The sequence below is a fragment of the Lonchura striata genome, chromosome 2 (genome assembly GCF_050655825.1).
Source record: "Lonchura striata isolate lonStrDom1 chromosome 2, ASM5065582v1, whole genome shotgun sequence".
NCBI lineage: Eukaryota > Metazoa > Chordata > Aves > Passeriformes > Estrildidae > Lonchura > Lonchura striata.
The window spans coordinates 54656967-54684937 of NC_140704.1; the positions used below are offsets into that span (position 1 = coordinate 54656967).

At 37.8% G+C, this 27971-nt stretch overlaps 1 protein-coding gene across 1 annotated transcript in view; it reads left to right on the top strand.

Annotated features, from left to right (window-relative positions):
- LOC110479360 (amphiphysin) overlaps positions 1 to 27971 on the top strand; it is a 120139-nt gene that overhangs the window by 63464 nt on the left and 28704 nt on the right. The window contains exons 3-11 of the mRNA XM_021546627.4: positions 6212 to 6266; positions 12541 to 12635; positions 16727 to 16822; positions 18073 to 18180; positions 18564 to 18649; positions 20243 to 20318; positions 21171 to 21253; positions 24363 to 24501; positions 26015 to 26143. Of these exons, the coding sequence (XP_021402302.2) occupies positions 6212 to 6266; positions 12541 to 12635; positions 16727 to 16822; positions 18073 to 18180; positions 18564 to 18649; positions 20243 to 20318; positions 21171 to 21253; positions 24363 to 24501; positions 26015 to 26143 (867 nt within the window). The remainder of the gene's footprint in view (positions 1 to 6211; positions 6267 to 12540; positions 12636 to 16726; positions 16823 to 18072; positions 18181 to 18563; positions 18650 to 20242; positions 20319 to 21170; positions 21254 to 24362; positions 24502 to 26014; positions 26144 to 27971) is intronic.

The following is a 27971-nucleotide window of genomic DNA, read 5'->3' on the forward strand; positions in this document are numbered from 1 at the left end:
CATTTTTCCCAAGACAAGAAGAAATATAGTGCACCATTAAATCTCATCTCAACCTCATTAATTTGCAATCATGCAAGATATTCAGGAAGGTGAGGCCCTCTGTTTTATGCTACAAAGTTATCTGTCTGTGGACAGCCCAGATGTATTTCAACTGATTCCTCAGTAAAAAAAGAGAGAGCAGCTGATGCAATGTTTTTCTTTCTTGATTCTGACCACTGCTCCAAATTCAGAGTCCAAACCATTGTCACACTGTGTGAGTTTTGACTATAAACTATTATGCCCCTGCAGCTTTAGTAACTGTACTGTTTTGTCCCCAGTGCAGCTGAATGTTCCAAGTTATTTCTGGCTATTTTTAAAGAAGGCCTGTATATCTTTCTTCAGGACCCTTTTGGGATAACTGACCTTGAGGATAGTTAACAGCCCAGCTCAGAGATCTAAGATGTGGCTTGAACATGATGCTGTTCACAGCAAACAGTTCTGGACAGTTTTCTACCTGATCTGTTAATACATAGCTTATGTACATTATTTACAAATGTAGTTATGGGTATGCAACTATAGGCATAAAGGGAGGCACAGGTGGATGTTCAGGAAGTTTAGCTTGAAATGAAATGTGTGAACATTACTTATAGCCATTGACTTGCAGATTCTTGCTTCCTCTGCAGACCCCAATTTTAATTAAAACCATTACTCTGGGCCCTACTTTGAGGCCATGAGTATACTTAAAGGATGATGTGAAGATAGTAGTAACTGTGAAGGTTGAATGGTTAGGGAGAGGGAGACTTAGTTGTGAGGGAAGGTTGGAATTTCACTTGAGGTGAGTGCCACATATTTTTCTGTTCAGTCTTAATCTGAAACAAAAAACAATGCTTCAGAAAAAGGGTTGGTTTAGTGTCTCTGAAGGTGCAGAGCTTTCTCACCTGCCTACTGGGCGTCGCTGCTAACACAAGGCAGAGCTCCCTGGTTCTTGTCTTTAGAATTGATTGGGTTTTTTGGATTAGTGTAAATCATCTGAGAAGCCTGTTTCATTGGATGCAATTTACTTCAATTCAATATGGTACTTAATAACTAGAACAACAAAATTCTATTTTTGAGCCTTCTTAGTGGCTGGGCCACAAATTTGGTGCTCTCCTGGCAGATATTGTTATGCCTAAGACCTTGGCACTTCCAGAGAAGTTTGCAAGCCCAGTTTTTTCAAGTGATGCTCCTTGCAGCCGCGGGGGAATCACCGCACCCTCCCTGCCCGGCCGGGAGCCACCAGCGCCCCTGCCGGCTGTGGCCGAAACTGCACCCAAGGGGAAGTGCCGCAGCCGAGTGAAGGCTGTCACTGGGATCCTGCTTCTGTTTGTTGCTGCTCCCACTGTTGCCTTGTTATCCATATACATACTAGTAAAGAACTGTTATTCCTTTTCTCCTATCTTTGCCTGAAAGCCCCTTAATTTCAAAATCATAATAATTTAGAGGGAAGGAGGTCATATTCTCCATTCCAAGGGAGGTTCCTGCCCTCCTTAGCAAACACCTGTCTTTTAGACCAAGACATTGATAAATGGTAAAATAGAGTACTCTGGAAGGAAGATAGATTTTATATTGAATTGCAGATTTGTCCAAGTGGCCTTTTATTGTGTTAAGCTTCTCTTAATTTAATAGTTATTTTCATTCATACTACATAGTTCTGTAAAAGACCTAGTAGTAAATAATGCCTAAAGTGTTTATGAACAAAGAGACAGCACTGCTCAACACTGTGACAAGTAACAGCACATTACAATAAAGAATATCTTCCAGGTGATACAGAAAATGTTTTCTTTTCAGCCATTTCTCTGTCGTCTTAACAATGGAATGATGAAATTCTGATATTAATTAGAGCTGCATTAATAACTGTAATTTTTAATTGTTGTTGTTGTTGTTATTGTTATTATTATTATATTTGTTATTAATTACCCTGTGCTCCAGTTTCAATAATTTCAATGCTCTTGCCTCTCACTAAATTGGAGTGATATATTTGGGTTTTGTATGTCATTCATGTGCTGACCTTTCCTGGAAAGATGTATTGTGTTTACATCCTGTAAACACAATAGATAGAGAACACATGATAGAGAAATCAAACTCTTCTGTTCTGACTGAAAAGCTGTAAATTCATGATTCCTGGCAAATAGGACATCCAATTACAACTTTCGTAGAGGCAATGTGGTCTTTAATTTCTGAGTGGATGCAACAGATTTTCTAATTCATCGGGAAGCAAAAGCTGGTTAGATGGAAACTATGGGGGTTTAGTTTTCATCATTAACTTTCTTTAGGTCTCATCAGTATCACAGCTAACAGTGCTGTGGCTCTTTTTCTTACTTCCAGTGCTAAGATATGCTTAAATGCTACAAATTTAAAAGAAAACTGAAACGAAACATACCCAAGAATCAGTAGTACTGAAAAGGCCTAATGCTGCTGTCAGGGTGTGTAAGGCCTGTGGCTGTAGATTGCTAGATCCTTAAACACTGAACCTTCTTATCTCACTGAGTGTGTCTTTACCAGCTATATAATGCTGATTGTGTGACAGACCAGAGAGTAGAAAGGTGATAGGCTACATTGTTCAAAGCAACAAACTATTATTTGGGACATTGCTGTGAAGAGCTGTGTTGACTTTCCCAAAAATGGTGTTGGTTTGGGTTGTTGGCATGCCTTCCTTGCTCTTATGGAAACAGGATTATGTACTAGATTTTTGGTGATTTGTGCACTGAGTTTGATAAGGTGAGCTAAGAGCACTGATATTTTTGGTGCTGGAGTCTGGTAGAACATGCACAGTGTTGTCAAACAAACTGGTTGTAAGAAGTTTGCTATTAAGACTTTCCTCTGGAGTTTCTTTCATCTTATAAAGCTCTGACTCATTTTGCTGACTTATACAGAATAAATGAAAGAAATTATGAAATCATAAAAGGAAGCATCAGAGCGGTCTTGGGAAATTTTATTTCAGAGGGATACAACATTGGTGAAAGGACAGCTACCTTTTATTGTCCCTCAAGAAACTGCATCTCATTTAACAAAATTCTTGGCTTTAGTGAAGATACTTGGAACAGTGGTTTTTATTTGACAGACTAGAAAGTAGGAGTGTACCAGTAAACACTGTAAAGGGATGACATTAAATACATTACAATCTTTTAAAAATACTTTTTAACACCTGTATGTAACAGTTTCCAAGATGTGCATACTCAGCAATGCTGTATTTTCATCTTATGAATTTTCATCAGTCTGTTAGGTGACAAAAGTATATCTGTCTTCACTAATAATAAGTGTACTATAGAAAATGTGTAATCCAGATGCACATTTTTCAGAATTCACAGAGCTGAGGGTTTTGATGCTAATTTTTTTCTGGTATTTTTAGAAAGGTCTAGTTTTGTTGCCATTGAAACTGAGAGAATATCTCTCAGATTCAGTAGGAGCTGGCCCTTGCTCATGGATTTTTCAGTGTTACAACACACAGTAATTGATAATGAGGGAAAAGTCATATGAGACTATCATGTTTAGATATTTCAGGTGTTTGTAGCCTCTTAATGACCTAGACTGAGGGAGATCCATATTAAAATTATTATTTTGAATGAGGTGTCAGAACTCAGCATATATGGCAGAATATTTACATCATGTTTTACTACTTTGACTTCTCACACATTTCCCTGAACAGCAGTTCCTGATGACACACAATGCTAACCAAGCACAACAGATCTAATAGCAGTTTAGGGTAGGAGTTGTATAGCTGCACACAGTATAGTTATAAACATGGTGTTTGAACAATGTGTTTCCCTGACATTTGTGGTGTGCTGCTTAGTCCTAGTGACTAAGCATCATGTGTATGAATAAAACTGGAGATGAAATCAGCTCTCATCCCTCCAACTGTGGTTTGCTGCTCCCAGAACACCAGAGATTTTTTAATAACCAAAAGTTGTTACAATATAGTCACCTATTCAGCTGGACCATGGTGAAGAACCAAATTTCTCTACCTTCCATTTTTACCACGGTAGCTCAGGCCAAAGAAGGTATGAAATTGAAAGATAACTTCTGTGCCTTCATGTGACTTCTCACAGTACAAGGGATCCTCCCAGGAGGAAACTGGCATGCATAAAAGAGGAACTTCCATCTAGTTTCTGCCAAGTATTTGTTGATCCTCCTCTTCCGACATGAGATCAAGAAGTTTCCTCCTGATCTCCTTTCCTCTGTGGAAGCACTGATCACTTACAGCCTTGGTCCATGGAAAACAGACAGCTTCTGATATCCCTGTGCCTACCACTTGAGCACAGAATGAAATTAGCTTTTGCTATGTTATGTAGCATGAATAATGTGTTGTAATGACACTTTAGGGTAGTATATTTTGTTAAAAGTATTAAAGTGTAATAAATAAAATTAAAAGTATTTAAATACAAAAGTATTAAAATGTATGTATAATATTTTCTTAAAGGACACAACATCAAGCTACTACTCGAGAACTTTCTGTTGTTCTATAAGTAATTAAATCTGAGGTTAAATCACTGATACTCTCCTGCACTTGTTTTGATATGCACCTTTGATTCCAAAGCAGGGGAAAAGGTTGCCTGTCCTTGGAGCATCAAATATGGTCCGAAACCAGAGAATGGTTGGTGGGCTGGCTGCTCCTTCACACCTGCTGTTACCCAGCAGCTTTTCAGATATTACCCTGGTGGGTCTATTCCTGTCCTCAGATTTTAGTTGATTAATGGATTTGAGAGCTGTAGATGACTTGTTTCAGATCAAATTAGTGTAAAAGCAAGCTTCTGTTTGTTGAATCCATAAAGTGAATTCAATCTGCTTTCTAGGCCCACACAGGCCTTCCAAATAATTTAATTTCCTGGAGGTTAAACAGTTGCTCTCTTCATATAGTGCACTACAATTTGAGATATGGGGCAGGGGCTGTTGATGATCCCATTCTAAAGCCCTACAGTTCCCTTCAAGAAGCTGGGAGAAGTGAGTTTGGTGGGTGTGATCTGCATTGTATTCTAGGTACTGGTGAGACAAGTATTTTTTCAGAACCACAGTTTTGATTTAACATGGCTGCAGCTGTGATGGATTTTAAGTACCAGATAGCCCCTATCAAACTGAATTTCTTATGATCCTCTGTGTCTGAATGCTCTGAGTGTTAAAGATGCTGATGGCAAATCCTTTACTGACATCAGACATCCTTTGAGTTAAGTGGAGTTATAACAGCTTATCCCTTCTGTCTTCTAAAATATACACATTATTCACATTCACCCTTTAGATTCTGATTTTCATATGGAAAATATGAAACTCCAAAGTAGTCATATTTTGAAGCCGTCAGTCATATTTTGCTGCTGATTTTTCCATATGGTGTAGCTGTATGTGAGAAAATGTGACTGCAAGCTGATAGTCCTGTAGTTTCCAACTGCTTAAATAAATTATTTGAAAAATATTGGAAACTGGCAAATGTGGGCTGTTTCAAAAATTTTCAGGCTATTGAATATGTCCTGGACAGGATCTTTTTAGCAATAAGTATGTGCATAGCACAGGTTTTTTTGCAAATCCTAGGAACTGTGAAGTCCAACTTGTGGTACAGTCAGAGATAAAGTAACAAAATCCATTGTTTTCTCTGTTCTGAGAAGGTTGTTGGTATAAGAGAAAGAAAGAGAATTTTGATGTATTTGCCAAAGAAAAAGTTGAGATTTCACAGTAGACTGCAAGATCACTAATCAAGCAAAACAAAGTAACTAATGTTATTATATTTTAATAGTTATTTGCTTGTAAAATGTTAAATTTTAGAATACTTGGGAAATTTTTTGCAAATACAGTAAACAACTTGTAAGGGTAGAACTTTCTTCAGGTCTAGACTGGCCTCATTTAAGTGGTTTCCAGTGGAAGTTCACCGTTTTTGATTATACTTGTTGGTATTTCAGATTAGACCATAGGCACATCTGACTTGAACAGCTGTAAAATATATTTGTCTTTCTTTGGGTGGAGTTCTTCCCTGTACAGATGATTGATAAAATAAACCCAGGAATTCTAGCCTGGAGGGTACACTATGCAAGCCTCCTTTGCCAGGCCTTCTTTTTATGAGAGTCTGTGCATGCTTATAACATGTGACACTGTTAATCAGATAGGTCCTGAAATTGCTTTCAGTTTTAGTTAGACATACTACATGCATGTTTCAAGGCATTAAACATAACTTACATGTATTTTCACTTCCATGCTTTTTCTTCTTTTTCAGGCAGAGGGTTCCAGACTCCAGAGAGAACTGAGAGGATATTTAGCAGCCATTAAAGGTGATTTTTAAGTTTCATATCTTGCTTTCATAAAGCAAATTTGTTAAAAAAATTGAGACAAGTAAGCTTGTTTAAAGTATACAAAGACAAGTAAGATTCTCTTTAACCTGATGCTAGGGATTCTGCACCTTCAGTGTCAACTCATGTATGTAGTCTTGCATCCTCGACTGTCCTTTGTGTGCATCCTCTGCTGCCCAGATTCTCATGTTGCATGCATTTTCAGCACCCACAAAGTCTGCACACCTTGTTATTCATCTTTGCAAATGCTGGAATATGAAGTGCTTCATGCAAGGGAATTCAAGGGATTGCTTGATCTCCACAAATGTAACATTTCCAGGTTATTTCTAGTTGGATGATGAGCTTCTTCCAAAACCGTAGTTCCTGTGATAATGTGATTTCTCATCTATTTATGGCTGCTTAATCCATTTTTTTTAAAGTTTAAAAGTCAAATGTGATGTCTCTTGATCCTGCATTGAAAATCTAAGTAACAGAAGTCACTAACCAGTGCTTAAATATCAAAGACAAGTAAACAGTCATTTAAATCCTACTAGACATTTGTAAATCCAGCACACTCAACAGAGCACTGTATGCAGTGTTCTCTTTCTCATGCCACCATTCTTTGGAGGATTTGGCGGCTAAAGGGAAGGGAATGAGAGTTGATGACTGATTGAGAGACAGTAGCTTCTTGAGATAAATATATGATAAATATGTATGTCTGTGTATATTTTTAACCTGGCTGAAGTCCAGTAGGGAAAATTTTGCAAATGAGTATTAACATCCCTGTAAATCACTGTCATAGTAACATCATCACCTGTTCACTGGCAGGTAAGAAAGCTCGTTTTGATGCGAATTATAAAATGGGAAGCAAAGCAGTAGCTTACTGTCTTTGACCATCTATTCTTTTCTGGATGGGCTCCCGAAGGAAAATTCCATACCAGACAAATTTACACTAGTGTCTTTTGTTCTTAGAGGAAGTTATAGCATTGGTTTTTTGGGGGGAACACACTGAATGCCAATTTTGCTTTCAGAGTTTTCACTCTTCCTCTTCACTCTTCATCTTCTTCAGAAGCAGTAGGATGATGCTGTTTGTTTGAAAGATGTCTTATCTGTCACGTAAGCTGACTGTTAACATGCTGCCTTGATTTCTGTATTGGTGATAACAACACTCCTCTCTGTTTCATCTTCTTTCTTCATTGTTCTCTTCTTTTTCTAATACTCTACACTCATGGTCCTTTTGCTTTTCTACTCTCTAATGGACTACATTTTTTCACCAAGTTTTGTGTTTATCTTGGTGCAAAATTTTCTATTGTTTTAAGTTTTGACTTTTTAGCTATGCTTTTCTGTTAAGCATCATTTTCTTGTTGCTGCCTTGAAGTAATTTGGACTGACTTTCTTACTCAGAATGAAAAGTGTTTGCTAGCACCTTATTATCTACATGTCTTAAAAAAGATACAGTCAAAAGCTCTCATGAGAACCTTAAAAATGTCAAAGACAAGCCAGCAGTGGGCATCCTTGGCACACATTGCTGCTGACACACATTGCTGCTGTGGAGTGAGCACACAACCCAAGACAGGTGAGCACAATAGACAGGTCTGGCTGAGGCTCCCTCAAAGATGACTTGGTCAGTAGTGCCAAAGACCGGATTTTGGATGACTGAAGCACCTGTTACAGTGTCTTTGTTGCAATTCTTTGAATGACTGCTATCATTAAAAGATTTTTGAGGTTATCTATGCACAAAAACATGGTAACCCTCATATTTAGGCACTTGAATGGGATTTTCGCATGTCAGAGATGTCAGAGACTTTGAATCATGCTGTCATCAGGGGCTCATTTTGCAGGCAAAAAGGTCAATCATATAATCACATATATTGGAATTATTGAAAAATAATGCAATTGACATCCTAATACTCTTGGATGTATGAGAGAAGCAGTTCATTTTAAAGGGTTTTGGGATCCTAACTTCAGTAATAAGTTTCATTTTGCTGCATGACTTCTGAGTGACTTGATACTGGAAGTAGGAAGTACAAATCCAGGCATGATTTCATAAAATCATAGAATGGTCTGGGTTGGGAGGGACCTTATAGATTATCTAGTTCAAATCTCCCTGCGATGGTCAGGAATGCCACTCACTAGATCAGGTTACTCAGAGCCCCATCCAACCTGACCTTGAACACTTCCAAGGATGGGGCATCCACTTCTTTGGGCTACCTGTTCCAGTGTTTCACTACCCTCTGAGTAAAGAATTTCCTCCTCACATCTAATCTAAACCTCTCTTCTTCTAGTTTCAAACCATTCATACCCCTTTGTCCTACCACCTGTGCAAAAAGTTGCTCTCCCTCTTTTTCAATAAGCTCTCATTAAGTACTGTCAAGCAAAAAGGAGGTCTCCTCAGAGCCTTATCTCCAGGCTGAACAAGCCCAGCTGTCTGAATCTGTCTTTGTAGGAGAGGTTCTCCATTTCTCTGAACATCTTTGTGGCCTTTCTGGACCTACTCTAACAGGTCCACATCTTTCTTGTGTTGTGGACTCCAGACATAGGCACAATACTACAGGTGAGGATTTAAGCAAGGAAGAGTAAATTAAGCCTTCTTATGACCCTCTGTCCCTTCATTTTTATTTACTTCACAATTTGAGGTTTGTTATCACACATCCTTAAAAGAATTTTTGCTGTATTCAGACTCCTTCTCTTGATCACTGATGCTTCTTAGTCTTAACTGGACCTTGATCTTTTTTGTTGGTTATTCAAGAATTCAGAGGAACCATGTCATAAAGCTGTTGAACTTGTGAATGGCTTTTATGTGCCATTCTATTTCACTTGCATGATAGTTTAATGTCTCCTATGTATCAGTGGTGTTTGTACTGATGAGACTGTGTGCCAACCCCGTAGCTTTAGTCATCTCATGCCTCAGTCTTGTGTGTCTTCAGTCTCCTTGTATATATCTGGGTTTTATACTTCATGATTTATTTTTCAGGTTTTGAGAGCTGTGAGGGACTTGAATGGTTTTATGGGCTCAGTTGTTATAGAAACCCTAAATCAGTCACCCATTTTCTACCCCAAGCTCTTTGCAAGTACCAGTGCAGATGGGGAAGAATAAACATGGATCTTCATGCAGGTGGCAAGGTGACAGAGGTAAAAAGTAGTTCAGCATGAGGCAAAGAAAGCACCATACACTTCAGGTGGTTTAATGTAGTGATAAAGAGTAACTGATGTACAGGAAGGGGAGGGGAGATTTTTCAGGTCTGTAAGCAGTTCTGCTGCCTAGTTGTCAGTCTGTGGCTGACAGAACTGCCCATATCCTTCAGACACAGAAATCTTAAAATCAGTCATGTAATTTCTTAAAATCCATTAAAATATTAATCTTCTTTCTGCAAAATTTATTCATGAATAATGAAATTATTGACTTGTTCTAAAGGAAACTCCAGTAGGTTACTAGCAATAACAAATACAACCCTTATGGCAGGGCAGATCATTTCCCTGAAGAACCACATAAGTAATATTAACAGCCAGACCAAGATGTCTCACCCATCAGGAAAATGGAAATTTCTTCACCATTCAGGCTAGATTACCCTGCAGGGAAGTGAGGAGACCCCACAGTATATTACAGCCAACATGCTGTTCCAGGTCTGTCTCATTCTCCATGGGAGCTTGAGTATATTGGAACTGTGATGGTAAAGAGTCACCTACCCTCCCCCTTCTCTGGTGTGCTTAATGGGAATGTCTCTGCACTGCCACCCTCAGGATCCCTATCACAAAGAGGCCTCTAGAATTTTTTGGAGGCCCCAGGGACAGGGACTTTTCCCCTTAGAAATAGGGATCATTTGATCTGAGAAGCTCAATCTTCAGTAACTGGATTATTTAGCAACATTTTTCCTAAGTGATTCAAATACTTTGACACTTTTAGCTATTAAATAAAGGACCCAATTACCAACAAGTACTACTGAATGAAACAATTGATACTAAATGTAAATTTCTAACTGTTCATCAGCAGTAAAAATTCTTTTCATGTTTCTTAGTACTTTCCATATTTCTTAGTACTTTAATGATTTGCTTTTAACAATTTATCTTTCTCAGTGATAGCAGTTAAAAACAGCCAAGAAAGAGCCTGCAGTCTATGACTAAGATACTAATCCTCTTAAATTTAGTGTGCTGAATAATACATAAAAGGTATCAATGTGTAAGGAATAACTCTATGTGAAAACCTGCCAAACAAAAATCATTGGACACTGTAAGTTTATGTACAGAGGAATTCACTGGATTGGTATTTACCTTTTCACTCATTTGGTGTATTGCAGTAAACCTGGTATAGATGCAGTCAGAAGGAGTAGGATGGATGATATTAGACTGGAAATTTCAGATTGAAGCCCCTGACTGAAAAAGCCAAATACTTTACTGCCCACTTGCCTGATACTGCAGCTGGATTTGACTGATGTTTTTTTACAGCAGTGTGGTGGAATGATTATCCAATTCTCAGAACAGAAAAATGTATAAAAGTTGGTGCAGTTTTCATGGCACATTAGGTGTGTTTCACTTATTCTCTTAAACAGATACATGCGTGAGTCCTGTAGTACTTAAGAAAGTAAGTCTAGGAAAAGGTGTGACCAAGATGAGTGCAAGATGCAGGAGGGATTATCTAGCAGCTGTGCTAGCCTGCCTGCTGTAGGAACCTCTGCCACAGGTTTACCACTCAGAGTGCTTAAGGGCAGAAGTTCAGGTATCAGAAATGATCGAGTGTGAGCAGGGATGAGCAAAGCCTCCTGGTTTGTACGTTCACCCTGATTGGAGAGAAGCAGCCTTGTTAAGCAAAGAGATTCTCTGATGGTTTTGCCTTATCTCTTGACTTGATTCATTTGCAGCAATTTTAAAGATTTTAAATGAGTCCTGCCTAAAAATATACATGAAGATTATCTGTATTTTATTGTAATTTGGTGTCTTCTAAGACAAAAAAAAAAAATCCTTTTTATTCAGGAGAACACTTTCTTAGCTGGATATACATTATCCTAAGAATTAACCTAAGAAGGAGAAAATTAATCCTAAGAAGGAGAAAAGGAAGAAATACAACTTAATTCTTGTGCTATCCTAATAGTCAAAGATAAGCTCTGTCATTAAAAACAACCCCCAAAAAAATTACTGAAGAGATCGGATGTTCTGTTTTGGCTCAGTACCTTTTGATTCAAGAGTGAAAGCTTGTACCCTCTAAACACCAGTATTTCCTTTGTACTTGTACTCCCCCATATTAATTAAGAGGTATTCTTGCTTTTGTACTCAAGGACTGAGAACAAGCATGTACTTTCATCTTTTTCAGTATGTTTTCCTATCCTATCTATTCCATAGACTACTATTTTCTTATTAGGAAGTGTGCCTCCTTGTATTTATTTTCCTGTCATATTTACAGCATGTGTTTTTGAGAGTGCATGTTGGAATACCAACTGACTAGATCAAGTCTGGTCTTCTACACATTCAAGTTTCAAATCGGTTTTCCTTTTCCACTTGTGAATGTTTCTTTGTGCAGAAAACAAAAATATTGATTTATTCCTAAATTCATTCACTGAACAGTAAAATCTGAAGATCATACTTAAAGATATTTTCTAGATAGCAAACAAATTTTGATCAGAAAAAAAATGTGCTTTTTTAAGAAAAAAAAAAGTTAATGCTAAGTAAGAAATTCAAGTATTGAGATTTTGTAAATAAGTTGAAATAAAAGTTGTCATTTTAAAATTACTTATTCTGAACCCTTAAAATGTTAGATGAGAAGAGTTTGGTTTCACTGGATTCAGAACCATATTCAGAATTGAATGGATTCATGATGTATCAAAATGCAAACCCCAATGCCTTCACTGAGGTGTTTATTTATTCATTGGGGTCAAACTGATCTCACTGAAGATAGATTTATTATTATTCTCATAATGTCATTGAAGCTCTTTTACATTTAAACCAGAGTGATAAGCATCAATAGTCCCTGTTTTTGTTCCACCTGTGGTAGCAAGAGCTCCAAAAGTGATTCATTAGTTTGGCTTCACACAATCCTCTGCAGACACCACCCTGTTGCAAACATAAATCAGCACTGGGCTCCACAAACCTCTAAACCTTCTGGGTGACCATACAAGACTCTTCATAAAACCACGTCCATTACAGTGCTCTCCCCAAGTTTAGGGTTCTCTTTTCTAAATTTGCCAGAGAGAATAGCATAGTGGGTACATGTGGCTGAAAATAAATATATTTAGCAACTACTTCTTGTAGTTTGCACTTACATGTTCCTCTTTCTGTCTGACTGCAGGAATGCAAGATGCCTCAAAGAAACTTACAGAGTCTCTCCATGAAGTGTATGAGCCAGACTGGTATGGACGTGAAGATGTGAAAATGATTGGAGAGGTAAGATGTATGGAAAGAGGGAACAAGTATTTTGGATGCAAATGGATTAATCTGAGCAGTTGTGGAGGTGTGCATCCAAAATTAATTGACCTTAATCCTTCATGTCATGTTAAATCCTATTTTCTCAGCATATAAATTATGGATCTTGTGAAATGCAGCTCCTGCTGGCCAGATGCAGCACTTGCAGTGCCTGTTGTATGAACTAGCAGATAAAAGCTCCCACTCAGATAATGCCAGTGTGAGCGAAATTTGGCCTGATAGCATTTGACTGACAAGTTTGTACAAAGGTATCTTACATGCAATTTTATAGTCAGGATTCTCAGCTCAAAAGAATGTTAAAATATTATCAAAGCTGCTTATCCTGTTGTGCTATGTAACAACTGTTGAGCCAGTGGTACTAAAACAGGATATCTTATGATACACTCACCTCTCTCTGAGAAGAATATGGAATTTAAAGGCAAATTAGAGTTCAGGACACTATTTTTTTATTATTATTTTTTACCTTCTTCCAGTGATTAGTGAAGAATAGGCTTTTCTAGACAACACAGCAGGAATTTAACTTTAGATGCTCTGAATTGCCCGCTTAAAGAGTCTCAGTTCTGGGGGAAGTCTGTCTGCAAATGTGATGGTGGTGACAAGAAAGTGCAATTGGTTGTCAATGAAGCTTTTAATCACCTGGCATTCAGTTTGCAAGTTAACAGTAAACCCGACTACAGTGCCATGTATGGATTACTTTTCTTCTCTATGGTTGCCTTCTCCTACACTTCCCTGCTGCAAAGGGTTTTTATTTTACAAGCACCCAGATTCCAAACTGCTTAATTTAAGATACATTTTTTTTTTGTTTGATTGATTTAGGGTTTTTTATATTGTTTTATGTTAAACAGCAGGAAAATCTCATGCTGCATCTTGCTGTAATACCTTATCTTTTATCTGTAGACTATTAGATTTTACTCTCAATAATTTGTAGTTGAGTATGAAAGCATCAACATTTAGCTATTAATCTCTGTTAGATATAAAGATAAATTCTAGGTGTGTGTTCTTAATAAGAGATGTATGGGCAATATTATAAAATCTCCTGATATTTTTTGGTACATAATCACAAAGGTAGATTTATGCATCAATTAGAGTGTCAAAAGCTCAGTTAGAATTTAACCTGGACACTTCTATAAAAGATAATAAAAAATTATTTTATAAATATATTAATATCAAAAGAAGGACCAAGAAAAACTTCCATTATTTATTGGACATGGTGGGGAAGATATCCACCTGGTGGATGTGGTGAAGGCAGTCAATGTTGTCTACCTGGACTGAGCAAAACCTTTGACACCATCTCCCATGGAATTATCCTGGAAAAACTGTCCATAGCTTGGACAAGTGCACACTTCACTGTGTTAAGAACTGGCTGGATGGCTGGGCTCAGAGAGTGGTGGTGAATGGTGCTGTCTCCAGTTGGTAGCCCATCACTGGTAGTGTCCCCCAGGGATCTGTGTATGGGCCCAGTCCTGTTTAAGATCTTTACTGATGATCTGGATGAAGGGATTGAGTCTACTATTAGCAGATTTGCAGATGACACCAAGATGGGTGCCAGTGTCAATCTGGAGGGTAGGAGAGCTCTGCAGAGCAACCTGGCTGGATCAATGGGATGAATCTGATGATACGAGGTTTAACAAGACAAGTGCCAGGTCCTGCACTTTGGCCACAATAACCCCCTGCAGCGCTACAGGCTGGGGACAGAGAGGCTGGATGGAGGCCAGGCAGAAAGGGACCTGGGGGTACTGACTGATGACAGACTGAACCTGAGCCAGCAGTGTGCCCACGTGGCCAAGAAAGCCAAGGGCATCCTGGCCTGTACCAGCAATAGTGTGGCCAGCAGAACAGGGAAGTGATTCTTCCCCTGGACTCAGCACTGGAGAGGTCACAACTTGAGTACTCTGTCCAGGTCTGGGCCCCTCAGTTTAGGAAGGATGTTGAGCTGCTGGAGCATATCCAGAGAAGGGTGACAAGGCTGGTGAAGTGTCTGGAACAAAAGTCCTATGAGGAGCAGGTGAGGGAGCTTGAGTTGTTTAGCCTGGAGAAAAAGAGGCTCAGGGGAGATCTTTTAAGTCACTACAATTGCCTGAAAAGAGGTTGTAGCCAAGTGGGGGTCAGTCTTTTATCCTAGGAAACCAGGAACAGGACAAGAGGACACAGCTTTAAACCATGTCAGGGGAAGTTTAGGCTGGACATTAAGAATTTTTTCATAGATGTGATTTGGCATTGGTCACCTGCCCAGGGAGGTGGTAGTGTTACCATCTCTGGAGGTGTTTAAGAAAAGACTGGATGTGGCACTTAGTGCCATGTTATAATTCATAAGGTGGTGTTAGGTCATAAGTTAGACTTGATGATCTCAAAGATCTTTTCAACCTAGTTGATTCTTTGATTCTGTAATTCTGTGAGCTCAGCCTAAAGTAAAAACCAACTATATATCTGTTCAGTTTAGGTTATAAATGATCATTCTATAAGGGATCCACTTAAAAGACCTTATTCTGTATGGTAGGAAAGATGATGGCTTAAAGAGTCCTTCAGCAATGTTGTTTGAGTCCATTAGCTTTCAGAATCTCCATTATTATAATTTGTTCAAAGTATGTATCAGCAAGATACAAAGGCAAACACACAAGGCTGGCAGTTGTTCGCTTTGAGCTAATGCTGTGATGCTTTGCAGACCACTGCGATTAAATGCTGTGTTATAAATTAGGTATTTCTTTTAAACATGTTTAATAGATTCTAATAATTCATTAGGGACTCTGTTAAGAGTAGGAAATGAATGAACTGAAAGCTGGCATCACACAGCATTTATAATATGCCATATAGTAGGTTATGATAAAACAAACACTTGGAATAGCCTTCTATTACACAGGACGGCCACGAGTTTCGTGGGGTCTGAGGTCAGAGACAGGGCCAACACACACTCTGATGTCCATGTGGCAGTAGAGAGAGTTTATTGTTTGAACCCCTCTTTATAAAGGGGGCCTGGAAAACCCAGTCTGGATAGCTCATTGGTCTGATCATTGATCCTGCCCAGCTCCCAGACCAGGGAGATGTCTGCAGTTTAGGATGGAATGTAATCGGTTGAGGTTCCTATCTGTCAACCCAGGGACCGGTTTATGGAACCGGCTGGGTTTCTTAGACAAATTGCCCAATACAAGCCAGCTTGTATATAATGTCACAGTTTTCCAGTCTTGTCAGTGAGGATAACAGCTGTGCAGAGCAGTGCTTACACCTATCAACCTCCCTCCCATCAAAGGGGAGTGATTTTTGAAATGCGCAAAGAAAGGGGGAATCAGGATGTTTAACATGTGCTAATGATTTTTTCAGTGGAGAATCCAGGAACCTCAAGCACTATGTCTATGTAACAGGATTTGCTTCTAATAAGGAATCTTACCCACTGAGTCCTTGTCACATGAGCTGCATTAATATGTTCATGAAAATCAGAAAACTACAGTGGGTTTCTCCCGGTGACTAGCCCTCATCTCCAAAGGGGACTGAGGAAAAGCACTGTACCTTCAGGGCAGAGGAGAGTGGCGGGGTACAGATTTTGTTTATTTTGCCAGCTGATGTTGAGATGTTTCCTATATGTCATTCCAGTTCTCCAGCAGCACAAGGTAGAGTTCTTGTCTGCATCCACTATTCCATCAAATGTACCTTAATGGCACAAAAAGAATGAAATGGAAAGATTCATCATCAGTGAACATACTTAGACACAAGAGCTCCGAGCTCCGCCAGGTTCAGATTCTGTGTTACTGACCCTCAGGGACCTGAAACCCCAAGGAGCATCATGAATCCATGACATCCTTATTTTCACATAGCACTTACTATTTGAAATAATGAAAACATAAATTAATTATTAAGTTTAATCTTAGTTTGTTGTGAATTAAATTTGCAATAACAGAGTATTCCTTTTCATTCACTTTATGTTTATGCTGTGATTCATTTTCATAAAGGACATTTTAAAACTTGAAAAGATTGATCTTTGCCAATTATATTTGTATTTCTCCTATGTTTAGAGTGCCATTAAACTACTAAGTGCATTTTTCTTCTTTCTGCCTTTTCAGAAATGTGATGAACTTTGGGAAGACTTCCATCAAAAACTGGTGGATGGGTCATTGTTAACACTGGATACATATCTAGGACAATTTCCTGATATCAAAGTAGAGTAATGATTTTCTATAAAGAATAAGTTTTAAAGTTCTGTTGAGTTGCAAAATAAATTGAAAATGAGATTACAAGCAAAAAAAATGAAAAAGGGTGGGAGGTGAAAATCATGCTCTCCTGTAATGTACAATATATTGTTCTATAAGTAAATTCCTGACATTAGGCAGGACTGATTTTCCAAATGAACAAAAATATTTTTCATGCAGCAGTATGGAAGTAGTATTTACATGGAAGTAAATTAGCCTTTGTAGAGGCAACTTTTATGCTTTTTTCTGCTCCTGTTTCTTTGGTATGAGATAATTTTAACCAACTTCAATTAGAACACATTAATGCCAGACAAATTACATGGAAAGCAGTTTCAGTTATTGGCTAGATGCACTCGTGAGTACCAAGCCATGGTTCCTGCCTTTTAATTAGTTATAAAAAGATTTTGTAATATACATTACAAGAGAGTGTTATACAGATTCTAGCCTCTGGCACATGCCCATCTAGTGTACAGTCCAGAAAAATGACTGCTAAATGAAATGTGTGAGGATAAAGAAGCACTGCAGGTGAGAGGAGATACTTTGAATAGGACTATATGGGCATAACTGCATTTTTTCTGTGAGTGTTTATAACTGAGCAGGTAACACACAGTCATCCCGTTTGTAATTTACATCAAGGACTAAAGAAAAAATAATCTAAGAATACCAACATTACTGATATATAGGCCTAAACTCACTCTAAATCGAGGTGTGATTATGCCCTCTCAGCATGTGGATTATATAGATTTGTAAAGTCAATATCAAAGTATATCTATATCTTCAACTCCAGAATTTTAGGTACATGTCAGAACAACTATACAAGGAAGTATATATTAACATTTTTCCAACTCTAGAAAAAATGTATTAATTGCTGAATTTTTACACTATCTATAAGGGGAAAAGATAGTGTTACCATGAGTTTAACAGGTCCACTGATTCTAGAAAATGTGATAAGTTTTATGTAACACTGATACCTCAACTCTAAGCCCTATACCCATGAAAACCCTTTCCAAACTATTTGTAAATTGATTTCTTATTTAAAATAATGTGATTAGTTTGTAATTTTTAACATTTCCATGTTTCTCCTACGTGATATAATAATTCAGATATGAAGAACAGAGAAGGCAGTATAAAAATATGTCATAAACCAAACTGACAACATAAATAAAATGGCTTTTTTAAAACTGCTTCTCATATTTACTTTCATTTCTACCCCTGTACAGACTCGCATTGCAAAACGAAGCAGAAAGCTCGTGGACTACGACAGTGCAAGGCATCATCTAGAAGCCCTGCAGAGCTCAAAAAGAAAAGATGAGGGCAGAATCACCAAGGTAGCGCAATCAGAAACATGCTGGCAGACAACTTGGGGAGATTGGGTGGTATTTTTTTCTGTATAGAGCATAAAATTTATCTTCCTTTTACTCCCTTAGAAATAATGGTATCTCTAAGCATACATGTGTATTGAGTACTTTGGTTCATGTGATAGGCAGGCTCAGCATCTTTCACTGAGTCCTGTTTGGGACCTAATTTGCTCTCTTGATGATTTCATTAGTCTCTTGATGAGACTGAGGGGACAGCAAATCCTGTATTGGCCTCCATGGTGTGAGACTGAGTAACATCCTTTGTTAATAAAAATTATAAAACAGTACAAAAATAATGTTGGTTTTGTTATGTCATAGTGATTTTAGAAGTAATCTGTTTCATTTTGGTTTAGGCAGAAGAAGAATTTCAAAAGGCACAGAAAGTGTTCGAAGAGTTTAACACTGACTTGCAAGAAGAGTTGCCATCTCTGTGGTCACGGTAAGCCTAGAGAGATGTTGTATGCAAGGCCTTAAATGGGGAGTAAGGACAGGGAATCAGGGAATTTTAATGAGCTGACAGAAAATGGATTGCTGGATTCTTGAAGATTCCATTTATTACCTTTACGTATGCAAGTGCTCCAAAAATATATGTAATGTAAGTGTATTTATGCTTATTTTTTCCATGTATGTTGACACTTAAGATTCATTAGTGTATCTTCATTCTGAGGTGCAAAAAGGTTTCCATTTTGTGAGTATATAATTATGCTTAAAGCACAGAGTAGTCTGTGGTGATTTGGGTGTACTTATAAGTCGTTTTTTATTATAACTACACCAGAAGACAGATTTTATAGTTTTGCACTGTTGTGATGTTAAATGATTTGATGGCATAGGTCATTCAGTCAAGATGTTTAATCATGAATTGTGTTTATACAGCAAATGCAGACAATATGAATGGGAGAGCAAAAGCAGTAGAAAAATAAGCATCTCATTAATGTGTTAAGTTCTTTAACAACTGACAATCTGGAGTGAAAATGTGAAGTATTGTTTGTCTTCTCTGCTTTCTAAATTAAATCCTGTTAGATTTCAGACCAATAGAGGATTTCCTGGCTGTGTTTCTGCCTATTTCAGTGTAAACCTTCTTAGCACTTAGAGATATTTGTTTTATGGGCCTACTAAAAGTAAAACTGCATATGAATGACTTAGCATGAGGGCCCTTTTACTTCAGTAAATTTTGTATAAAAAGCAGTAGCTAGTCTCAGGGAAAGGTTGAATTTAATTTGAGCAATACGCATAATTTACTAAGCAATTGCTTTCAGAGTAGTTTATTTTAGTTATTAAAATTCTTCAGGAAAAGCTGTTTATTAAGTTGACATTTTGCAGGCTTATTATTATTTCAAAGATAATTTTTGTTAATCAAAATTGGGAGAAATTATACATAGAAGTTTTAAATATGAAAAAGAATAAAACAAAACCTAAGAAAACATCTTCTACTTTTGAAATGGATAAGTATGTAATAATTCACCCCAAGTAAGCACATTCTTGACTACATGCACAGAAATGTCTAGTCTATATTAAATTATTTTCTTTTATATTCTTGTGCATGTGTTTCAAAGCTTGGGCTGTACTGAGCTGTATACATTAAAGCTGACCCACGATGCAACTGCATCACCTTGATGCTGTGATAAGATTTGGGCACAGGGGCTCACAGTGCTGGAATGGTACCTTTCTCCTTTCAAGAAATGCTCGTGTGCTGTCTGGCAGGAGAGGGAAGCCCAGAGCATCTTGCCTTCCCTGTGCTTGTGCTGTAGTTGAGACCATCCTTTTCCACTCTTCTTTAAAAAAACTGAAGACATCTGATGTGAAGTAGTCTAAACTTGGTTGAATGAATGGTGTGAAATACATATATTAACACTAATGGAAATAATCACGAACAAATTAGTTTGAAATTTTGATATTTCGTCATTTGCTTTGCTGAGAGTAATAGTCAAGAATATTGTTTGTAGTCCAGAAAACAGTTAATTAATCTGCCTTTGTGCCCCTCCCACACATACCTTTTATTCTGTTTTTCCTTTCTTTTTGCCATCCTTCGTAGACGAATTGGCTTCTATGTGAACACCTTCAAAAATGTATCCAGCCTTGAAGCCAAGTTTCACAAGGAAATAGCTTTAGTGAGTAAAACTATCTCATGTATAATGGATTATGATATGCATGACAGATAAAAAATACCTTATAGTAAAAATCTAGCAGAGGCATACATGAGAATTTGCCATAGATCCAGATTTGTGCTATAATCATAATATTTCATTTCTACTTGCCATATTTGTTCTCTCCTTAAGGAAGGAGCAGCCCCTACAATTTTGGATTGCAGCACATTATCAGTTGTAGCACTAAATTCACTTTCTCCTTTGATAATTTACTGTTTCTATCAGTATTTTTGCTGTGTCCAGTTGTTAAGCACCTCTCTGCTTTAATCAGTAGAAAAGAAACATGTCAGATATTCCCTTCAAGTCTGATATTGCATTGTCAGCAATGCAATATTTTATTTGTGGCTGTTAGGCAAATCAAGCAGTTTCACTGAGGATCTTTTGAACGTACCTGGCTAAATAGTAGCGTATCATCTATATCAAACGGGAACCAACATTTTTTTTAAAACTCACTTTACCAAAGCTCTGAAAATTTGATTAGATTTTTCAGGGGAAAACACAGATCTTCTTGGCTGCCCATGTTGCTTTAAACTTCAGATGACCTCCTTCGTCAGAGCTTACATAGCAGTCAGCCATACTTATGAACTTGTTCTCTAAAAAAAAACTCATGTTTTTTAAGAACTGCTATTATCTTCAGTTCTATGGATTTTGATGGGTTTCTGATTAGGCTTTTGCTATACATGGCACTGAGAACTTTTGGAAGGTTTTATACTGTAACATAAAGTTATCAAGTTATCATTTATCAAACCAGATTTATCTTTTTAATCATTACTATAGTTATTCATATAAACTAAGGCAACTGTTTTGTTTTCACAGTTATGTCACAAATTATATGAAGTGATGACAAAGCTGGGGGATCAGCATGCAGACAAGGCCTTCACCATTCAAGGGGCACCAAGGTGAATTTATTGCCTTTTTAATGAATTGCATTGCTGTAGGCTTTGTGGGTTTCAGCATATGTAGTAATCACCTATACCATGTGTAACACCTACACATAGTAACAGGCATTATTTGTTCAGGATGGTAGATGAAGGTATCTGGGATTAGGTTCTTCTCAACAGGAGTAAATATGCAAAATTTCCTTCTTCACTGATTATTTTTCTAGAAAGTCTTTTCAAAAACAAAAAAAAAGAATGAAGGCAATTTCAGTTTATCTAAGTTCATTGTAGACTGTTACATCAATTTGCACCAACTAAGAGTGTAGCTCGTTTATTCTTAGATGCTTAGTTTACAGCTGTGTTCCTAACTCTCATAACTTGTTTAAAGCCTTGAAATATTGAGATATGTTTTTAGCCCTTATTATTAAGTCAGAATCCCAAACTTTGTATGTCAGCTTTTATCTCTTCTACTTACGCGGAAAAGTAAAGATCTGAGGGTACATCATAAAGCAAAAAAAGCTGAAATAAAGAGAATATCACAAAATATCATATTTTTAAAGACTTTCAAGCAAAATCTTTTTTTAAAGTGCAAAACCAAAGGGAGTTTAAAATCAGATGGTGCTTTCTAAAGGTCAGTGGATGCCAGTACAGTATTTCTGATTTTTCACTTTCAACAAATGTAGCCTTTCTGCCATAATTTTATTTCTAATATTGATGTGTAGAAAAGGTTGAAATGTAAAACAGTGAGACTTATAAAGACACAATGATATTTAGAGTTACTATATAAAGCCTGAATTTCCATTTAATCCAAACTAGTCAGAAGCAATCTGAACAGTGTTATATAGCTTTTCACATCCCATTCTAAGGGAAACCGCAGGGGATTCTTTTTAATGGATTTACTGAACACAATCAACCACAAACGAGGCAAGTATTATATCTGAGACCTATGAAGCAGTGAAACTTAGAAGAGTAGATGGAACAGATGAGGACAGGGCAGACAGTCAGGGAAGAAGGACCACAGGGGGCAGAGGCCGGCCGAGGCAAAACTCCAGACGAGCCCCTCGGCTCAGAAACTGTGACAGAGGATTGCCCTGGACAGCAGGGCTTTCCCAGTCTGCAGCCTCTTGCAGCCCAGTCGTGGGAGATTTGTCTGCCCTGATTGTCTGTCAGGCGAAGTCTCCATCCTCTAAAGGGGTTGCCTACTTAGGGACTGTAATTTCAGCGGTCTCTACTCCCTCATGTGTGCTAGCCACTTCCTTCACATGTTAGGACTCAGCCCATGTAGAAGTTTTCCACCCAATGTCAGGAAATTGGTTTATAAGACAAAAGCCAGATAGTGTTGAGGAATAAATAAAAATTAAAGTGGTTCCTCATGTAGTTGCTGCTAATTTGCCCTCAAGATGGAGGTAGATTAAGGCTAACCAAACAACATAACATCTGCCTCAAAAATATGGAAGATATTTCTCCATTTGTTTTAATCTCACTTTGGAAGAACAAAGAACAAAGAATGAAATCTGAATTTTTTTCAGAACTACTTTTTAAGCACATCACTAGGACTTGTATTTTAGATTATTTCAGTGATAATCCATATTACATATTGTCTTCGGAGCTGTTAACTTTGGCCCATTTAGAATGGACTCACATGGACTATGTTCCCATAAAGGATTTGTAAAAGACTTTTATGTGATGTAAAATAATGTAGTGTTGGAAGATTGCAAACACATTTTGTAACAACAGGTATTTTAGACCATGTCCAACATCCACATGCTTGTTCCCACTGAATTATTTGTTCCATCATTGGGAGAAAAAAATTATGAAACAAAGTTATGTTTGCTGCAAAATACTAGATGTCATTCAATGTAGTGTGAGCTTACTTTAAAAAAGGTTTCTAAAAATCCCTTTTTTCAGTTACTTTGTTACTGTCTTTTGCTGTCCTGTTTGCAGAGTCTTGTGTGAAAATCTGGATAGATTTTGACTTCCCGTATTAGTGATGATACTCTAAAAGACTCATAAGTGAGTCTTCATGAGATAAAACAGCTTTCCATTTTACATGCATGAGAAGTGGATACTAGACAAGTACAATATCTAATCTTTCTTTTAAATAACTGCATAAAAAGAAATGTCTTAAGAACTTGTGTAGTGCTGAATACTCTGTCCTAAAGGGAAATATTGTACCCTGGAACATAAATTTCTTAATGACTGCTTATTTTTTCTTTTTTAATATTTCCACAGAAAGAGGTGGTGAGTGTGAGCTAAGTTTGTCCTTCCAAAGAACAGTTTTTCTTGTGTTAGCATTAGGATCATGTTTATGCTGTGGTCTCAGTCAGGTAGTGCTTCTGCTCTCCCTGAGGATGTGTAGGAGTCGCTTCTACTGAATACTGTGGTTGTTGAGTACTGTAGTTCATAGCCTCCTTTGTTGTAAGCTTTCAGCATATTTAGCTGAATATTTTCTCAGTGTTTGCACCAGGTCCTTTCATGGGAAGGGCATATGCTTTCTATGACTTCATCAGATCTTTTCTTAGTATCGGCAGAGCTCTGTTGAAGTCACTAGACTGCTGCTTGTTTATAATTGTTGTGATTTGTCCTTCCAAATAGTGATACTTTTATAATAATCTTGGCTGTGTTTTGCTTTATTGAAACCTTTCTGGAGTTGCTGAGTTTTAAAATTATTTGCAGTATTCATTGTTATGCCTTCCTGTGGGTTTTTTCATCTTCAGAGTGTTCTATTCTGAGAAACATGTGAAATGAAGAGAGTAAATGCATTTCACATTTTATAATAGTTATAAATTTATAAAATAGTTATCAATTTATAAGTGAAATGGTATTTCAAGTATAGAATCTGAAGAAATGCAAGTATTCTTGTTTTCTTCAAGTTACAATGATCAGGTAAACAGATGTTCCAAAAATCAAGATCATTCAAAATTAAAACTTCCTTAGACACTGAATTTTAACTGGTTTTAATTGCAATTGTAGTTTTAGTCACTATATAATGGCTTTGTACATCTCTAGTGTGTATTCTCTTTTTGGTCACTGACATTATATCAAGGATGCATCAGATGTTGCATGTGATTTTCAAGGTAACAAGTCAGCAAGATATATATGTCCTTGCCATGCCTTTGCTTCTGTCTAGTGATTCAGGTCCACTCCGCTTTGCAAAAACACCATCACCACCAGAGGAGGCCTCTCCCCTACCTAGCCCTACTGCTAGTCCCAATCATATGCTGGCACCAGCGTCTCCAGCACCAGCCCGACCCAAGTCACCTACACAGGTAACGAGATGCCTAGCAGAGAGACCTGACCTGTTGTGCAGTGATAGGTAGCTGAGATGATGTACGTGGTGGATTTTTCATTAGGCTGTGACTGACTAGTGGCAGGGAGGCTACTGGTTCTGTTGCAGTCTGTTCTGTTCATCAGTTGTTCATCCCTGTGTCACAACATGAATAGAAGAAAATGGTTTTTATATTAGGAAAATGAAGAAAATGTTGGGTGCCTGGTGAATTGGTGGGGCTTGCAGTGAGCAAGCAAAACATTTCTTGAAAAGTTGCTGTCTCTAAAGGGACATATACCAGCAATGGTAGTTTGAAAAGCCTATTTAGAAACCTCCTTGTGAATTTTTGTACATTATATATTTCTGCTCTTCATTCATCTTCAAATTTATGCTTACTTTGGGAAAAATTAGCCAGTGAGTATCACTGATCTGGCCAATCTCTAAAACAGAGAAAAATAAAGCTAGCTGAAATACTGCAGTAATTAGCAAGTTACTGATCATTAAAGTCTTATTGGTTGTTCTCAACACTGGGAAGTTTGACACTTATAATCAAGGGAGTAATTTCTATTCTCACTCGTATTGGTAGAATAAGAATTGATTTCATTCATCAGCTCTGTCTGTAGCATGAGTTGTACATGATACTTCATGTGCATATCAAAGACTTGTGTTGATATTCTGGATGTTTTTGGAATTGGGATAGCTTCTGTGCTGATTGCTGTTTCTATGCTGTCTGCACATCAGAAGAAAATTAATTTTTTATCTAGTAAGCATGCTTATTTTCTCTGGTCTCCCAAAATGTGACAACTCACTGCCTGAATATTCACCTGGTAGGATTCAGCCTCATTGGTGCCAATGGCGTTAGATCACTATACCACCTGATGATTTTCTAAATGTATTTATTTTCTTGGGTTTTTGATAGATTTAAAAATTATCCAATACTATTTGGTATTATTCCAAGCAATTAGTTTGTCATAGTTATGTGAATCTCTGGAGAGCAGGAGGAATATAGTGAATTAAGCACCTTTGAAGTGCTGTAGGTCCCAGAGATTATATGGTTTTAGCATCAAGTACACTCTAAGGCTAGTAGCAGGTGGGCAGTGACAAAATGCCAAAGGTAAACACAAATGAACTCAAGAAGCCAAAAAGCTGCAGAGGCATTGTTTCTGTGCAGTATCACCCTTCCAGTTGTGGGCTGCATTGAAGAGCTAGTGTTTTGCGCTGTGTGCCTGTCGCAGCAGAAAAAAAAAACCGACCAAGAGTTGTTTTGTATCAAATCTGAAACCTTGAGTTTTAATGACTTTGAAACATAGGGTTGTTCTGCTCTTCCCATAGTATTTATTTCCAAGTACTTGGTGGTAAGCAGCTGAACAGTTCCATTCAACACATGGCTTATTCCCAAGGCTTATTTGGGGTGAAACAGCCAAAGTAAAAATCTAAGACAATTTGCTTAGGTCTAGCTTAAAGATTTTCTTTTATCCGTGAATTAGTCTGTGACATTTTTGCTGTCTGCCTAGCTGAGGAAAGGTCCGCCAGTCCCACCACTGCCTAAACTCACACCCACAAAGGAGTTGCAACAGGAGAACATCATTAACTTATTTGATGACAACTTTGTCCCAGAAATCAATGTGACAACCCCATCACAGGTAAGCTTTAGTGAATTGTTTAGAGGTCCAACTGTGTAATCACCCTAAGTTCTCCAAGATAGTGCCCTGGGGGCTGATCTTCATGGGGAGGGAGGAGGAGGGTGAAGGTACAAGGCAGAAGCACAATTATTACTTTCTGTTATCTTGAAAGAGTTACACATATGGTGTTTTGCCTTTGAATAGGTCACACATAATCACTCAAAAGGGCTAACACTGCTAACATATTGAAAAAAAGAGCAATTTCCTGAGAGGTGTGACTGAAAATACTGTGATACAGTCATGTTTGAGATTTAAATGCATCAAGGTTGCATTACATGCTGAGAGTTGATCTAAGATAATCTATTTATAATTAAGTCTCCATGCAATTAAAAAATTAAAGGCTACTCCCAGAATGCAGGTGCTGGTAGGCACTCTTTCTGAAGGGAGATGGCAGATCTTTTGCATTACTGTACCCTGACTTCATAGGTATTAATTACTCTAGGAGCATGAGCCTTCTTGTCATAGATTTGTCCCTTACTGAAGGATTTTCTGAGGTTGCTCTTTCTCCTGCATCTCCCTTTAATGTGGTATCTTAGGTACTCAGTATGTTTATTTGGGTCTTTGTCACTAAAGTTGAGTTTTCACTTCATTTTGGTCTGAGGGGCACAGGTTACTTTTGCTATCAGTGATCAGTACCCTGTCACTTCCAATACCTTGTCTAGTCTATGGCCTAAGTAAGACTCCTGTTAATTTGATTCCGTCCCCAAAGGTAGCAACTTCATTCTCAAACCTCAGTGAAAGGAGATAATTTTATGTCTCCATCCAATTCTGATTATATGGCAGCAAATGCTGTTATTTCATCAAGTTGTATGACCATACAAGTATTAGTGCCTCAAGATCATGTGTGATGAAATCTAAATACACTCGATGGAAGGCAACAGAGAATGAACGTAATATTGGTTACTGGTGGGAGCGATGGATTTGACTTTTTAAAGTGTGAGACTGTAACACTGGCTTCAGTGTATCAGACCGGCTATCTCTCATCAGCAGTGATGCCAGAAGGCCAAAGAAAGAAGATAAATCAAGGAAAGCAGTGTTGGTACTTCTGACACCCTCTTCTACTAGAGTCTCTTAGCCTCCATTCATTTGCTGCTCTGGGGCTTCCTCGACATCATTTCTACCTATTTAGTAAGCCTCAGCAGACTGCTTTGCCACAAATTTATTCAGTCTTTCAGCATGTGTACATTTTTCACAGTCACACTACCAGAATCTAAGGAGGTCCCCAGCTGGACCCTGTGCTGCATGGAGCAGCACCACTTCTTTATTTTATATTTGCCCCTATCAACTTTGCTGCCAAGTACTTTGCTGTCTCCCTGAAGAATCAGGGAATAGCCAAACCTCTGAGGCCTCTCACACTGGTAGAGACATCACCCCTTCTCACATCACCCCTAGCACCTAGACTGAAGAGTTCTAGGCCACTCTGTCATCCCTAGAATGGCAGCTGAGGAGCTCTTTTGACCATGTTTGCAGGTGACACAGAGAGTTAAGGTATTTTGTGGCATAATGGAAACCATTAATTACCTAACTTTGAACATCTGTTTACCAATAGTGACAGTAATTTGGAACGTTTCTACTCTTAAATGTTTTAATAATGGAAATCTTTGCTCATTTATTTTACTATAATTTTTATCATCATTATTATTATTATCTAGTTTTACTGGATTTATACATGCTACATTGCAGTAAACTTGCTCAGTCTTACAGCCTCTCTCACCGTTTAATTGAACAACTAGAAGCAGGCAGTACTTGTTAGCAAGACCAAGAAGCTTGCCTAGATTATTTACAATTA